General features: G+C 34.3%; 1 protein-coding gene across 3 annotated transcripts in view; it reads right to left on the reverse strand.

Moving 5' to 3' along the window:
- Positions 1–16,538, reverse strand: part of LOC149808066 (exportin-2-like) — a 78,109-nt gene extending 61,571 nt beyond the window's left edge. Inside the window, exons 1-7 of one of the 3 annotated variants that reach the window (XM_089973257.1) lie at positions 16,445–16,489; positions 14,954–15,117; positions 13,327–13,433; positions 12,963–13,108; positions 9,098–9,199; positions 5,211–5,356; positions 2,722–2,812 (exon numbers count right to left, since the gene is read on the reverse strand). In XM_089973257.1, the coding sequence (XP_089829383.1) occupies positions 2,722–2,812; positions 5,211–5,356; positions 9,098–9,199; positions 12,963–13,108; positions 13,327–13,411 (570 nt within the window). In that variant the 5' untranslated portion in view covers positions 13,412–13,433; positions 14,954–15,117; positions 16,445–16,489. Of the gene's footprint in view, positions 1–2,721; positions 2,813–5,210; positions 5,357–9,097; positions 9,200–12,962; positions 13,109–13,326; positions 13,434–14,905; positions 14,930–14,953; positions 15,118–16,444 lie in introns of those variants that run through there. The other 2 variants (XM_089973248.1, XM_089973251.1) reach the window with 2 other exon arrangements.
- Positions 16,539–18,012: the final 1,474 nt, after the last annotated feature.

Consider the following 18,012-nt stretch of genomic DNA (forward strand, 5'->3'; position numbering starts at 1 on the left):
TGTTAGGGTCAATTTTACACCCCCCACAGCTTCAAGATAGTGGGTTGCACTTTTAATTGGAGTAAACATATGTTGGTGACCTTTTAACCTTGGAAAGTGTATTTAAAAAAATCAATTTGATGAATTTGATGGGATCTGAGTTCAGTTCATGGGTCCCCCCCATTGGAAAACTAGGTGACCTAATTCCTGATGGTTAAAAAATCTGATCTTGTTAACATGATAGAATGATCTAGACAGGATTATCTGACCCTCAGTCTGGTTCTAAGTTTTTTTATATCAGGTATGTTTACCTGAGATAGTTATTCCTTTCTCAAACATCAGCTGTTGTGGAGTCATTTAGTTGTGTTCAATTATTCAGTTGAGAGCATTTATTTATGTCTGTTATTCACTGCAATTACAAGGTGCTCATAAATAACTACATTACTGGAATCACTGTGAACTCAATTAAAGACAATTTGGATTAAATCACTGTGATACGTCAAGACTGTTAGCACATCAAACTATTCCAGACTACTGGCACAGCAGCACAATATAGTGGACTTCATTCACTCTGAAAACATCACTAACTCATTCTGAACGATACTTTTGGACTTCTGATAGAACCTTTAGGATTATTTATTACTTCATTCACTATACTCTAAGTTATTTTCAATTTTTCACTTTGTATACATGGGGAAAAAATTATTTGTTGAATGTTACAAACCTGCTAGGTTTTTCACTCATTTCTGTTACTTAGTTTAATTTGTTGTTGTTGTTATGGGGTTCAACGCCATTTTTCAGCACAAGATAGGCTATACATGGCGGCCAGTATTAATGGTGGAGGAAGAACCCGGGAAAACCCCGGAAACAACCACCGAAGAACGAGAAGCTACCAGCAAGCTTTCTCACATATCTACACTGACCAAGCCCAAGACTCGAACCCACATAGACAGAGGTGAGATGGCAGTGATTAGTGACGGAGAGCACTTTAGACCACTCGGCCACTCGAGGCCCCACTTAGTTTAATAACTTAAGAGTTGTAACAATATTTACATTACATTCATTTAACTGAACATAATGATATGGTGTTCCATTATGTTAGTTATATATTTCTATATTGAATACCAAAATTTCAGTATCAAACATCCCAGCAAGAATCTTTACCATACACACAAAACTGATAAAAAGCTAAAAAACTTTGTTTGTTTCAAAGCTAATTTGTGCTTTCTGCATTCAAAACCATGTACATTTCTATGACCTGACAAAACTGCAGCGGGTGAAGTGGGTATCTTTTGTCTGCAGGTCCCTTGGCTATTCAACGCAATTAAGTGAACCTCTAAACCTCATTATGTTGAAAATTCTATTTGAAGAGTACATTTTAAAATTGCTGGACTAGATGTCTGTAATAAATACAAACCCAGCCTTGGGAAAGAACTTGTTTGATATAAGTCTGTCATGTGTACATCTGTAAACATCATCTGTTTGTGTCTATCAAGTAAGCATGTAGAATGCCAGAATTCGTTTTAAACAGAAAAAAGTTTGGAAAACAAGTGTCTCATAAAAAGAAGCAATATCAAGTTTTATTTCACACAAGCAGAAAATTGTGGAAAATGGTAAAATGTAATATTTACAACAAACTTGTTTCACCTTTGTACATTCACATATTGTCAGAATGTGTATTGCATAACAACAATAAACTTGCATCAATCAATGTCCAATCAGAGTAAATCTATCAGCTGTTCACAAATGAACATGCTAATTATGGCTTTGTACTAATGCACAGCAAAAAATGAGTAGCAAGTATGACTGTAACAGCAAACTCCTCAACCCCTACAACTTAAATGGTTTTATTCTGAAGTCAATGTCCATGTACAACAATGCAGCCTACTTTCAAGGACAATGTTAACTGTCCCATATATACATATATACAATTGATATGCACTGATATCTGCATTAATGAATAATCTTAATTGACCATGTACATACTGACATAATCATTAAACTACAATGTTGACTAGTCAGTGTACAAATGAATGATATGTACCAATATCTTCATCAAAGAACAATGTTAACTGGCCAGTGTACAAATGAATGATATGTGCCGATATCTTCATCAAAGAACAATGTTAACTGGCCAGTGTACAAATGAGTGATATGTACTGATATCTTCATTAAAGAACAATGTTACCTGGCCAGTGTACATACTGACATAATCATTAAATAATAATGTTAACTGACCAATGTACATACTGACATAATCATTAAAGAATAATGTTAACTGGCCAATGTACAAATGAGTGATATGTACTGATATCTTCATTAAAAAACAATGTTAACTGGACAGTTAACCATTTGGTCATAATCTAAAGACCTTATGGATATTACAGGCACAAAACGGCCTTATGGACAACACTTTGGAAAAGGGCAGGCAAAATGGGGCTTTATGGATATCACAGGCACACAAAAATTTAAAATCTCATTCATTTGCTTGTACGTTAATATGCTTTTCATGATAGCATCTAAACAGAGAGTACTGTGTTAAGTTGTGACCTGTAAGATAAGATAAAATAAATGTTGTGATCTTGTAACCATAACATTTAAAATACATGCCTGCAGAATCAAACTAGACATCATACCAATAAGTTACTCCAGGAACATCACAGGATAAGGAAGAAAATATAATTTAAATTTGTGTTTCCACTCAAACTTCAAAGTAGAAAATAAACCACAAATATTACTTACACAAAAGAGTTCTGTAAATGGTGCAGCAAAGTTATCTAAAACAAATTTAATTTCAGCCCAAAGTTCTTGCGATTTGAATTCATGCCGATATCTGAAACAAACAATTAAATTTATAGTGAAAGTTTGTAAGAAAAATGTTACCTTATGCTTTTCGTCTCTTACATGGCTAGAACTGCTAGGACATTACAAAACATAAACTATTGCTTGAAGCCAATAGACCTATCTGCCTGTTCATTTTTCATCTTTTTGTAAACATTTGTTCCAACCCCTCATGGTCCTAGATGATAAATATGTGTTATCGTCTACTATCCAAATTAAATAGACCAACAAACATGATTATTCCTTCTTTACTAGTGTACATGAAGATTCCAGTATGAACCAACTAATCAATACATGAGGACAAAGATGAAAGAACAAGACCAATCCAGTAAAGTGCTGATACAATTATTCATCTTTATTTAAAGAAGGCTAATGAAACAAATAAGGTATTAATAGAAAGTGCATTTCAGACCATCTTGTAAAAACTTAATTTATGGACTTCTCTTTTGGGACGCAACAAGGACCCACTAATATGATGCTCAGAAGGTATGGCATGCTGTCCTTGTGAAATTACTTCAAAAAGTGAAAGAAAACTGGACAAATTGTTTCGTTGGGTAATGCTAATAGTAGTAGCTAGTACTGATAATATACAAAGATGATCTGTTTTAACTACATCACTTACCTGTTAAGAAAAAATCTAAATTGTATATGGATCCAAAGAATGTGTCACTCTTTTATCAAAAACAAAAGCTCAACCCAACAACAGATGCACAACACCTCCATAGTAGATATTACTAAAACTTATACCATCAATATCTAGGAAGTTTCACCCCAAAATACTGTTGGCAAGTATCTCCAAAAATGATATCACTGTCTGATAATAATCCCACTTTCTGACAAGTTTATTAAGCTGGCCCCCTGGTCTTATATTGAAAAATATACTGTAAAACATGCCTGAGATTGCTCACCTGATCTGACAAGTGATTCAGTAACTTTTGCCATTACCATGCACTACTATAAACAGTTAATAGTATTTTGTCCATATCAGGCAATCACACACAATCTGCAGCAGACATGCCAATGTCTGATAACCAAATGCAAGGGTAGCTGTTAAGAAATCTGGGTCATATGGCTGTTTAATAAGGAAGTTTCTTCCAATGCTGCTGACTGTATATTACGAAAACAACCGTTTCAAGGTTTCTTCTGTTTTGTTATCCATATCTGATGACTCATCAGCATCATTTATCCAACACTGAAAAGCTTCAATACCAAAATGCATTTTGCTAGTGTTGGTCAAATTCTGATGTCTAGTTTTTGAGATCAAGTTGTTTAAATGTTTTCAATTTTAGTAACAGCAGCAATATTTGATAGCAGATTGGCACCATTTCAAGCTAGGTGAGTCCATTTCAAGCTATGTGAGTTTCAGTTAAATTTGGTCAAAGTTTAAAAATGTTGTCCAGGGTTTTTCTATTTATAGAAATAGCAGCCACTGGATTATGGATTAGCAACAGCTGTAACCAAGTTGAAAACACTTCATACCAGGTTACATCCTGAAGAATTTTTGGCCATATCCTATCTATTAGGTTTTTTGGGACATATCCTGTCTAGCAGTTTTGGAGAAGTCATTTTTAAAATGTTCTATTTTTAATAACAGCTGCCACATAAAACTGCAGAGCCATAATTTAAAACCAGCTTAAGCCCTTCATACCAAAATGCTTGCTGCCAAATTTGGTTCAATTCTGTTAAGCGGCTTTTTAGAATAAGTTTATTTTAAGGTTTTTCTATTTATAGTAACAGTGGCCATATTTGATGATGGTCTACATTATTAGGACAAATTTTAAAGTCCTTCATACCAGGTGCTTTCTATCAAAAAAAATTTCAAATTCTGTTTGGCAGTCAATCAAAGGAATTTGCTTTTGAAGCTAAAGTTTTTAATTTTCAGTAATGGAATATCATTTAATGGCAGTTCAGCATCTTCAAGACAGGATCGCGACCTAACAAATTTGTCAAAACGTAAGTGGTGGATTTATTATCAGACAAGTATATCATTAATAGATATTTGCAAATAACTTATAAACCTGAGTAGGCTTTTCATCAATCATGTGCTTACCATCAGATAAATACACTAAAAAAACACAAATTATGCTGTCTTTTTTGTTACACATTATTTCAGTTTCAAGGTGATTTCAATTTACAGGTTTTTGGTCTTGAGGTTTCACTGCATAAAACCTTACCTCATGAACATTTCTTGATTTCAAGTATCTAGTCTTGTTTGCATATTTAGTCTATATATACAGTTTGATTCCAAGGATAGTCCTTACATCAAATACCAATATTACTGTTCCACGCTGTAAAGCATTAATAGGGACATTAAATAAATATTTTCAAAATGTTTTCCTTCAATGCAACAACAGGCTTTAGTTAAAAAAAAACAGAAGCACGATACTAACCTTTTGAACAGTGAGTGTGCTGTTCTCAGGACACCATTAATGATGTGAAAGTCTCCTGTTTGGAATTTGCTGACCATTTCCGATATCAAATCTGGCCAGTCTTTGGGAAAGTCTTCTCTTCCTATTATGCTTATTGCATCGCTTAGCTGAAATACGGGACAAAAATCAGCAACAGACGCCATTTTAATAGAATTATTTTTACAAACTTGTACGCCTCCACTTCAGACCCAAAAATTCCAAGTCCCCAGAAATACTAGAATTATTTGATAAAACTGCTACAACGGATTGAAAATATACCCAGGAAATTCATGTACACTATGCTGATCTAGCTGATGTGGGGGTTTTTTGTTGCAAAAATTGTGTTAAACAAACTTTCTTGTAAAGTTTCAAAACTTCATAAATCTGTAAAAAAAAATTTTTAAAAATTGAGGATATAACCTAAAAATCAAATCAGATCGACACATTAATACAAATATGCCTAGCAAACCTCAAAAACGTTTCAATATATATAAATTGTAAAACTGGTGTAACTACCTGAAAATTTAAGTAAAATTTTGTTGTTATTTAACTCTTATTCTTAAATAAGGACAAATGGATGGATAGCAGCAAATCAAAATCTCCCTTTCTGGTAATGCAGCAGGTGCTTGAAGATCAATGTTTTTGTTCAAGGAAGGAAATAATTTCGCCCATCTTCTATCCAGCTTGAGTATGATCCTGGTGGCCCCATAATCGATGGGTCACACATTGTTCTTTTCTACTTATGTGAAGAGTAGAACTGCAAAAAAGCACATGATCCACCAGTTTCATGACTTTCTCCCAGCTAATGACAATGACCTTGGAGACTTGACTTGTATGATGAAGTGTGCACCTGGCTCAAAAGTTTCACTGAAATATTTTATGGGGTTAAAAGTGAAAGTCTGGATATAAGTTAATGACTAAGACTTACGTCATCCAATATCTTCACTAGTCCAAAAGTTATGCCTGTACATAGAAAGTGATCACTGATTTGTATTTTCCCTTGCAATGACCCTTGACCTTGAGACAGGGGACATGGCTATGGTATGTGACATACCATTTAGTTGTAATATATAACTGGTTAAAACTTCATTAAAACATCTTCCATTGTTTAAAAGTTATTCACAAGTCAGTGTCGCACTTTCTTGCTGTAACCATCACCAAAAGGCAGGAAGGCATACACTGTCATGTGACACAACGTTGATACATGATCTATAATTTACAAGTTTCATTAAATTAAGTAAGGTGGTTCAAATGGTATACTATAAACAAGGATGCAAGACAAAGAATTGTTTTCCACTGCATTGATCTTGTGAGTGACTATGGTATATATCATGCCATTTTGTCCAGATATAAAACTGCAAAGTTTCACAAAAATCTCTTCAACCATTTCAAAATCATGGACAGGAGAATCAAATGTTAACAATGGCCAATTGACAACTCTACAACATAATGTACCTATGGTTCCCAATATACATGTATATATGACAAATACGGTACTTTTGCATGTACAGGTTCAATGGCGCTTAAGCAGAATCATGGCTTTATTATAATATAGTACAGATTGAAAGTTTTAAAAAATACCAAAATATTAGCAATACTCAAACAAGATCATGGGCTCTCCATCTTGCATTCTGCAGCATTGTCATAGACATCAGAGTAAAAAGATCAACAGGAGCATCCATAAAAATGGCTAAATATCTCTTAACATCTGCCATTGTTACAAATACCGTAGCCTTTGATTATTTGCCTATCTAAATGATCATGGTTTAGCATCTTCCTAAAGAGAAGCCCATCTAAGAAAGTTTGATGAAAAATTACTGTAGGAAACTTAACTAATTATGCAGAAACAAATATTACAATTTTAGCTATAATGACCTTGATCTCTGCCCTTCTGACCCAAAATCACCAGGGTGCTAACTTTACAAACAAACATTTTAGCTAGAGTGACCTTGACTCTTGCACCGTCAAATCAGCTGCAAACTGACTATATCCAAGTGAAGTGAATTTATTATGTCTGATGACAGTTATATAATGAAAACTCAATATAAATCAAAATCTAAACCCCAGTGAGCTTTATGTTTGACATTTTGATTCCCAAATGGACTAGGCGTTTGGTTCACCTACATAAGTGCAGATAGTTACCAATTAACAGCTACAGGAAACCTGACACCAGAATCCTTGACCATCAAATCAAAAGGCACCTGCCTTTGCCCAAGTCTAATCCAAAATCAAGGGAGTTCTTCCTCATTTCCAAGGGATATCAACATACTTGTTTGAGTACATTTCCATATATACCCTGCAACTCAAACTGCTAGCTGTGCAGACCCAGATCTGCCACCGCATAATGCACCAGCAGGTCTGGGTCTGATGCTGTTTGTTTGGACAAATCATTTGAACAAACAAGATACACCTTGACCTGCAGGCACATGCTGCTGTTAACAAAAATTAAAGCTTGGCTGCTGATGGTCCCTGAGCTGCTCTAACTTCAGCTATTATGTTACTAGCTCTACCATTCCACTGCCAAAACCCGTTTTATTAAAAAATATTTTTTGACCACAGCAGTGAGTTATTATAAAATTTTTTGGCAACCTCTACCAAAGTAAACCGTATATTTTAAATCTAGAGTGCATATCCTGCTTTTGAAGTTTAAGGAAAAAACATCAACAATTGAAACAAATACCAAATTTTCCTGTTAAAATATTTATCAGTGTTAATAAAGATATCGTATCCATCCTTTCTTTCTTCAGCATTAGTTTTTAATGACACACCGACAGCTCGACCCCATCGAGGCCAGACTGAAAACAACCTGGTCATGTCAGTCTAGTTATATTTAAATAACATTGAAAACATTGGCGGCGGAGGAAAGGAAAATGAGGCTAAAAATATAATGTATGTAGCTGTTATTTTCTCTATTATCTTCAAACTCAGTGTTAACAAAAACATTCCTTTAGTGCTTAAGATGGAGTTAAGTTAAAGAAGAGCAGCAATTCTCAACTCATCCGTTAAAAGTAGGGTCTATCTAAAAACAGCTGTTAAGTGATTTGCTTATAATGATAATCAAAGACGTGACCAATTTAATTATATTCTAATGCATTGACTGAGTTTAATATGACCTCCGTTCTGTACCATGTTCTTTATCAACTTTCTCTAAAATGTTCTCCTTTCAATGACAACCACAATGAGAAGAGACTATTTTGTGTGCAATGTGACTTTTCAGAATTTTGACATTATAATTACAGGTGAAAGGGAGTCTGAATTTCTCATGATTTAGCAGGTTTGATATTGCTCCATTATTGGTTAATTCATAATTGCATAGTTTACATTTCCCTTTGTTTCTTTTACAAAATACTGCCTATGTCACTAGGTAAACAAATGTTCAAATGCAGTTTGTCTATGAAAATATCATATATATTCACTTATAAGACATGTCCAACAGCAAACAACACAGACCCAGATCTGTGGTCACAAAATGCACTGGCAGATCTGGGTCTGTTTATTTTGTAAGGAGTAATCAGCTGAACAAACAATATGAACCCTGATCTGCAGGCACATTATACTGCAGCAGATAAGGATCTTTATTGCTTGCAGTTTGACTCAACTCATATGTGAGTATATATGGAATTCACAAAAAAGTATTCTTGTTTGAATACATGGTTATTCATTTCAGTTCTGAAAACATCAAGACAATATTTATCTTCCATGGACAATCTCTACCCAAACAAAAAGGGTGTTAATTATGAAATAAATGCCTCTGAATCTAAACAAATTGTTCTTTATATGATTACATTCAATCAAAGCTAATTATACAAAACTAGCATTACTGATATTAAATGACTTTATAAACACTTCAAATACTAAATGGCTGGTACCTGTTTTTGAATCTGTTCTGGACTTTTCAACATGAGTCCAACAATCAGATGCTTGACCGTGTTTCTGTCATTTATATGAATCTTGTCTTCAACTTCATCCACCTGAAACAGCACAGTCACTCCTTAATTTGGACAATAGGTCATTAAGGGAATGTATTTGTTTTATATTTGTTATAGTTTCTGTGGTGGATTTTTTTTGTGGGATGTCAGATGTTTGGCAAAAAAGTAATTTTCTTCCACCAATTGGATTGATTCTTTTTAAGCATAAGTTGCAATTTAAGCCCATCTTAAATTACATAAATTCTTTTCTTTTTAGCTTATGACTTGAACATGTTTGCCATCATTGCCATTCTCAGGTTAATCCAGTCAGCACCAGACAGGCAAAGAGCAACTAGTCATTAATACATGTAGTCTGTCTACCCTCCTAAGGTGGCTCCCTCTCCTCTCTAGGGTTTTCTCTGCATTCTTTGGGGATTGCCCTCTTTTAACTATGCAAAGATTCCACATATGCATTTTGGGCATCATTTATCCCATTTTGCACTTGCTGTGCAAATATTATCTGGAATGCACCAGTGTAGTTCATAAAAAAATGTTGTGTCTTCTGAAGAGGGTGCCCTCTGATCGGACTTTACCACCCTAAAAATGCCCCTGACCCTGCATTGTAACTAAGACAGTATACAGATTTTAAACTTCTTTGATACAAGTTTGTACCATTTTTAAAAAATATATCGTTGGTTGTGACTATGCCTAAAATACCAGGAAAGTACCAGGGAATCTTTGGGAACTGAAGCATCATAACAGACATTCTTTATTTTACTGAGAGTTTGAGTAAATAGCATGATTATAAAGTGTTAACTAATGTCTGTCTATATCTATAACGATGCTTTACATCTGCGAGATTCCCAGATACATGCTGGGTAATCGGGATATAGTCTTCATTGAAAATTGTCACAGTGTTACAACTTTTCAAAACTTGCATTTAAGTCAAAAAAATTGTGTGTGCTACCTGGTCATGACACAGGCTACTGGTACTGAGTACTTACAAATGCGCTAACATGCATCTAAGCAGGTAAAACTTTATGTACATACTATGTATCATATGTATATCACTCCGTTTTCAAACTGTTTAGCTAATTTTCAGGTAAACCATATATCATATTTCACATTATTTATAAAAAGGATCCATAACCACATAGCTCTAGAAAACAATTTAATGAATCAGGTAAAATGCTATCTACTTTGTGGTGGGGGGCGGTATTTGATGGGTATTGTGTGAATACCTTTCTTCAGTGACCTCTGCTATGAGCAACCAACTGTCATTTACAACCACAATCATTAAGCATAGGAATTTTTATTACATAAACAATGTTATGAGACCACCTGCTGAACATAACCAGCAACCACAATATACATGCATTCTGACACAGTTATAAACATCCACATGCAAAAACAGATCAACACCACTAACATTTTTTTTTTAAACCATGAATGGTAATGAATGCAAAGTGCAGATTATTCTAAATAGTACTGCTGTGAATGACCATATCAAAAACAGAGACAAACGCTGTTGACTTTCATTTAATACTTTATAACCATGCTGAAGGAGTAAAGACTGTTCTATTTAATTAAAAATATTTGACTGGCTGCTGGGTTATCCAACTTTACAGGTCATGAATGTAGTGTCATTTCCTACAAACTGAAAACCTGAAAGTACAAGTCACTCACTATTATAGTAGTGCCAAAGTCACGTGAATACCATTATATTTAACCATTCTTCAAAAGGAATACTCATGGATGCTAGTCAGTTCAACAGTTTGTATTGCTTCCTTATTTTCTGTGCAAATCTACACAATACCAATAATGTCATACTGAGAAATCTTTTAAAGGGATTCAAGGAATCGGTCAAATACACTGTTTGTCTTTGGAGATATTCCACCTAGCCTGGCTTGAAGGAAGTCTTTGTCTTTCATATTAGTAAGTCAGAATCATTTTCCAGATTTGACTGTCACTATATAAAGGCTGCATCATTTCTTTTTTAATATTACAGTGATTAAAACTCACTATTCATCTTGATGCAGATGGTTACAACCTTTGTTTATGACATTAATCCTTTTATGTCATAAGTGAATTAAGCCTGACATTTAAGTTTATTTTGTTTTTGGAAGAGTTATTATATATACCAAAGCCTGATCAAAACTACACAGTCATTATTTACAACACTGACACAACCTCCAATGAAAAAAAGAGAAAAATTCTAACAATATTACCTTAGTTCATTTTTGCACTTCATATACTAATACAAGTTATTACAACTCCATGGTCTTAAACTAAGTAATAGAAAAGAGCGAAAACCAAAATGTTTTGTAAAATTCAACAAATAATTAATAATAATTAATATCCCTAGAATACAAAGTGGACAATGTAAAAAGAACTCATATTGTTGCAAATTATATTCCAAATAATCCTAGAATTTTTCTCACAAATTCTAATGATTAAAGTTCTGAATCAACTTTAGTGGTATTCCACAATAAATCCAACACTGGAAGTGTTGATGTGCCTGTGATGGCCTGTGTTGTAGTGAGGACTCTCTTGCTGAATCACAATAATACAATTCAAGAATATATCCTTATTTGAATTTCACTATAAAATCCATGTCTCTATTTCCACGAATGTCATTTTTGAATACTTTGCATTTCCTGAGAAGAATACCTTGAATTAAATAATCTGAATAAATAAATTCCAGTCCAAATGAAACACTGGACACACAATAAAACAACTGATTCTGCTCAGATCTTACATTACAAATGAATAATTTCTAGAAAAGCAAGAATATACAGTCCTCTACTTGACCTCAGATCATAATTAATATTCTCTATAAAAAAAACACATTACAAATGGAAAAATTAATTCTGTAAGGCTCTTAATGTTTAAAAGATAAAATCTTAGCTATAATTATAAAGTCTGTTATTCAAACTACAATATAAAATGTAGTAAACAGGAAGACCCAGCATTTCATTGGGAATTTCCAATGTTCTACACCCAACTGAGATAAAGAGGTTGTTTACAAAATCAAAATCAAAATCAATGATTCTGGTCAGGTAAAAGATGAACTTGATTTTGGACAAAAGATAACAATGTGATCTTCAAATATGTGATTCGTGTTTTATGACAGCTGTAATCTTTAAATTGAATTATTCTCAGATGAACGCCAACATATTTTAACAACAATCATGTGTAAAGAATACAGTATATGTACAGTGATTGTGCTTGTTTTTCCTTCTTAGAAAGTGCTGAATTTCTTGGAAACTGATCCTTTTGCACCAACCCAGGAGAGACTTTCTGCCTTGAAAGACAACTTGGGGCGGGGGGGAGAAGGGGAAGTCCCAAGGTAGATTTTACACAAAACAAACTTACACTCTTAAACTGATTCTTAGTCATCAAAACAATAATCACGCTATTTTTAATGTGTCAAATGGTTTAGCGAAAAAGACTAACTTCAGGTGTGTTTTATTTTATAGCTGTTTGCGTGAGTATTCTTCCAGTTAGCAAGTACTACCATTTTAAATGTGTATAAAACTTGACCTAACATCATATTTTAGATTGATCAACTGCATCATAACAACAACAAAAATGGGGACTACTTGTGGCAGACACTGATAGTTTTGGACCAAACACTTAATATTAAATTATTTTTCATCATCAGAATACAATTAAAAAACGTGTTTAAAAATATGCAGTTTTAGTCAAATTATTAGCATAAACTACAGACGCTGCTTGAGCTATGAATCAGTCATATACTGAAGGACAATTTGACTAATCTGCTGAGAAATCCCAATCCTTGCAACAAAAGTGATATTATGTGTACCTTTCTCCAGTTCCTTTTGACATAGTTCTTGAACGTAATAGCTGATGATACTCTGATATGAAGTCCAACATCAGTTTTGTCCAACAGGTTCAGAAGTAAAAGAGGGTAGTTTTGATTCCCTTCAACTGATTCCAGAAATGCTTCAGCTAAAAATAATAAAAGCTGTATATAAATTCCATATTAATAATGCCGAAAGTAAAAAGTGTCACACTGTTTGCAGTCTGATTTTGCTCTTGTTCATTTTAATGATAAGATGCAATAATTTATTGAAAAAGCTAAAACAAAATAAAAACAAGCAAGATTTTGTTGAACTATAATTACTTCACATTATAAATTCAGTTATTGACAAAAAATCTGGGTATACCTGGTTTCCTCACTGCTGGGTCAGAAGACAAAGTTTGGGTCAAAAACTGAGACAAGGTTTGTAAGTTACTATCAGATATCTCCATTATTCCTCAGTCAATGATGTCACTGGAAAACACAAAGAGAATCTGCATAAAAAACAAAACTACATCAAAAGCTCAAGTCTTGGACTGTCAATCATTTTTAAACTGAAGAGACAAAAAATTAAGCATTGTCAGCACGATCAACTCCCATTAGGCTAAAAAAGAATACTTGTGTTTCCATTTGGCTGGCCATTCCCATTTTTCATTGCTGACCCTAGCACTCATACATGCCAGGGTTTAAAAAAATAATCCTGAAACTGATTTGTGCTTACAATTCAACTGATTTCTTACAGTACCTGAAGTGCTTAGTACACTCCATATACTAATAAATACAATATATCGTAATGTTAAAAAAAATGTACATATCTACCCTAATTTCAATACCACTGCAATTGGAAACACAATGGGGGTGGGGGCTAAATTGATTTAAACTGATTTGTGCATCTCACTGAGCTGCTTTAGCCAAGTATTTGAAGTACTTAGTACAATTTATACAATCTTTTTTCTTAATACCTACCTACCCTAATTTTAAAAACAGTCTAGTAGGAAAGACATATTTGGCAGGAGGGCCTTTGAGTACTTAAACAAGCTGGACAGGGCTGCCCTATATCTCTTAACAGAAGAAACCAAAGATTATCTCTCTTCAAACAGGAAGATGAGCCAGTCTGATACTGTACTCAGAGTGGGCAGCATGGATAACACATTTCCTACTCTACCAACCATTAAAGATTCTCCACTCTGAATCCTTTACCATCTCATGACCTGGACGATGCAGCTGACAACCGTGCTTGAAAACTTGTCCTGGTAGATAGATTATTTGAGATAAGCCAAGTGTCAAGGTGGAGAATCTGTTTTTCATAAAGTTTTGTGCAATTTCCAACTTTACCTTTAGTTGGCACAATTTAGTACTATTGTGCTGAGGTACCATAAATGCCACAACATACATGCTGATTATAGACCTTTTTTAGGAAGTCGAATTTGGGCTTTTCCACTCCAATATTTAACGCATGTGCAATCAACATAGGGCAACGTTTCAGCGATTGTCATTAACATAGTGTATGTTTGTGAAGAAAGTTTCAAACAAATTTGTAAAGGTTTGACATCTGCACACCTTTCACAAAAACAGTGTGTTTAAAAATCATGAGTGAATAGTTCAGTAATCTGCCTAAAACAGAAAAGTAGATACGAATACAAAAAGCATCAGAGATGACCAGAACAGTGGACAGGATTTGTGGGCCATAGGAAAAATTATCCAGTAGGCCCCAGTGAATCACAAATTGAAACAACAGTAGACCCCCTGACCGTTGTGGTGCTCTGGAATTTGTCCTACCCTGTCCACGGTTCTGGATAGGACTAACAAAGTTGGATTATCCATTTCTGAAAGGAAAGAGGTGGGTGGACGATTTTGCTATGTGACCAGAATTACAAATTGTACAAATCTACGTGTATTTAGATGACTCTTCAAGACTATATACTCATGAAAACATGAGGACTTACAAATCTCTTTGTTGCATATAATTAATTTCATAGTGGATGGATACATACAGGTGAACACAGCATTATCAATGCCAACGTAATCAGATCCCGACTCCAATCCGAGAAGCCACACAAGTTACACACAGCTGATAGTACTGAAGCAACTGGCCATTGCAAATGTATCGCAGGATAGCTCATCATTATTATCCATATTTGTTCAAGGAGTTAGCAAACTGAGGAGAGAGAGAGTGAGAGAGAGACAGAGTAAATTCCTTAGCCAGTCCAATGTATCATAAGCAGTTTTCGGATTCACATTCATTTCCATTTAATTTATTAACTAAATGGCAAATCTTTGAGGAATCTGCTTAATATGTGACATGCTGCCTTTGGTGTTCATTGTTTGCTGATAATTCGACAAGTTTATTTTCGGATTATTCATTACCATACAGTCTTGGGGGGGGGGGAGTGGAGGCAGAGTTAACATGAGTCACGATGCAGTAACATAAAGCAATAGATAATCATTTATTGTTAAAAATACTTGATGAAAACGTAGTTAAATTCTTATACTTGTGGGCTGGCATAGTATTGTTTACTACTATCTGCGGCGATCTAATGTTCTATTCATGTAAGAAGTGTAGGTCACTTGAGTTGCCGTATGTCAAATGCGTATGACCATACCGGATGCGGCTCTGGGATAGGTTTGGCCAACTAAAAATAGTATCTGAAAATGATCTACATTGCATGGTGTACAGTGTTGATAACAGAACAGCACATGGTTTGGAAATCTATATGCACTGGCTGAAATGGGGTTTCTTCCTTTGAAAGGATCTATACAAAATACATAATTAGATTTAGGTGGGTCTTATTTAAACTAATATCCTATAATACAATTATGAACAAGGCATTCTTCAGGTTTGCACTCTCAAATACATAATGCTGAAGTTGATGCAGGCTTAACTGTCATCTTAGAACTTAAACTCATAAACTTTTTAAGAAAAAAATCATCAAATTTGCCGACCTCTATATTTTATCATAGTTTATATTTTGCTTAACGTACCTGGGAAATAATATCATATTTTAAGCAATTATAAAGGTGACATCTTAATAACATTTCGCATGTTCCAAATCAACCTAACCTTTGTTCCTATCAAGCCTGCGCGACACGACATTAGGCTACCGTCGAAAATAGGTGACGCCAATGGATTTGCGCGAAGCAAATATTATTATTATTATTATTTAGTCTGCGCGAGGTAAATATCGACGCTTAATAAAATATGAACGACCTTTTACTACAGCAAGTGTCCTATGAGAAAAGAAGGTGTTCTTTTCATGCTTCTCTTTCGAAGTATATTTAAATTATCTGCGTAATACGACGAACCATCTTCGGGTAAAGGAGTATAAAGCAAGATGCCTTCTCAGGCTCACAGACAACACAGGGTTCAATGACTAAAGTTAGATAACTTATGTATAAAGTCAAATTGGTGTCAAGTATTAGATCAACAAAAATTTTGTACGGGTCGTCAAAATATATTAAGTTTTTTTATCGCTCTTTTAACCTACCACGTTGTTTGAAATGATTATGCCGCCATCCACCGGTGCAGTTTGAAATTTCTACCTCATTGTGCTCAATGTTACAAACTTGGACATTCGTAAATTGCTCGAGGTATTTGCGTAATCTATAAATTTAATAGTTCGGTTATATATTCACCAAATGTAACTAGAAAATGAGTTGACATTCAATCAAAGCTAATTGATAACTGCAATAACAATGCTGACATGTCGGTAGACATGACTCCGCTTGAAACAAACGATAAATAAAACATGAAAATATGGATCATTCTCTGAGGTTATTTGACATCCGATACATTTAATTTCGGACTCGTAACTTAAACTCGGTAACATGGTTAGAATATCAAAATGTAATAGTTTTGGGATGTTTATTTAAGGGATACCTTTATAACTTTAATAACTTTTTGAATAAACTCTGGAAAGTAATTAGCTTGACCTAGCCATTTACAAGCTTGTAAACTAGTAGAAAGAGTGTGAATTAATTAACAACTGCCAGATAACAACATATAATAGAGTTCATGCGGGTGCCCTCTCATATCGGACTAGCAGGTAACGATAAAGCAGACCAAGTAGCTAAACAATATCTCCATGAAACTGACTCCATAGCATTATGCTACAGAGTCCAAGAATTGTATAGCATCATCAGAATTAAAATCGACAATAAGTGGGAACAACAATAGGAGAACAGCAAAAAGGGACGCAAGCTATACTCCATAATAAATAAAGTCGCAAGACATACCAACCCACCACAACTCCTTATTAGTCTGGATCAAAAACGTATCAATAGGATACTAATAGGCAAAATTAAATTAGCCAGCAGCTTTGGTAAATATTTGACAATTAACATAAACTCAAATGGCAAATACCCACAATGTCCACTCCAAGAAGATTTAGAACATGTTTTTAACACCTACCATAAGTATGGAACCCAAAGAACTAGGTTTAGGACTAAACAACATAATAAGATAGGGTCCCCACCGACCTATCCAACAAAATAACTAATAAACACCATTCAATTAATTACAACTAGGGGACAGGCTAACAAACTAAATGTAAGGAACAACAAGACCAGGTGTCTTTGACATGTCTTAGCGACCCGAGTATTCAGCAAAGATATCTGTCTTATCAAATTAGATTTAGCCTGAAAATAACATCACATAAATAACTCTATTCACAAGCTAGGATAATAATCAAAACAAAATAAGTCTAGACCTACCATAACTAGTAGACAGGCTAACAAACTTAAAATTAGGGAATAAATAAGAACAGATGTCTTTGACAAGTCTTAGCAACCCGAGTATTCGGCAAAGATATTTGTCTTATCAAAATAGATTTAGCCTGAAAAAAAAATAAGATCACATAAATAAAACAAAATAGGAACAATTCTCATAACTAGTAGACAGGCTAATAAACTTAAAATTAGGGAATAAATAAGATCAGATGTCTTTGACATGTTCTAGCGACCCGAGTATTCGGCAAAGATATCTGTCTTAATCAAACAGACTTAGCCTGAAAATCAAACAACAACATACTAATAGCTTCATCAAAAAAACTAGGAA

This window comes from Sinohyriopsis cumingii, chromosome 1, assembly GCF_028554795.1.
Source record: "Sinohyriopsis cumingii isolate HCF-2022 chromosome 1, ASM2855479v2, whole genome shotgun sequence".
Taxonomy (NCBI): domain Eukaryota; kingdom Metazoa; phylum Mollusca; class Bivalvia; order Unionida; family Unionidae; genus Sinohyriopsis; species Sinohyriopsis cumingii.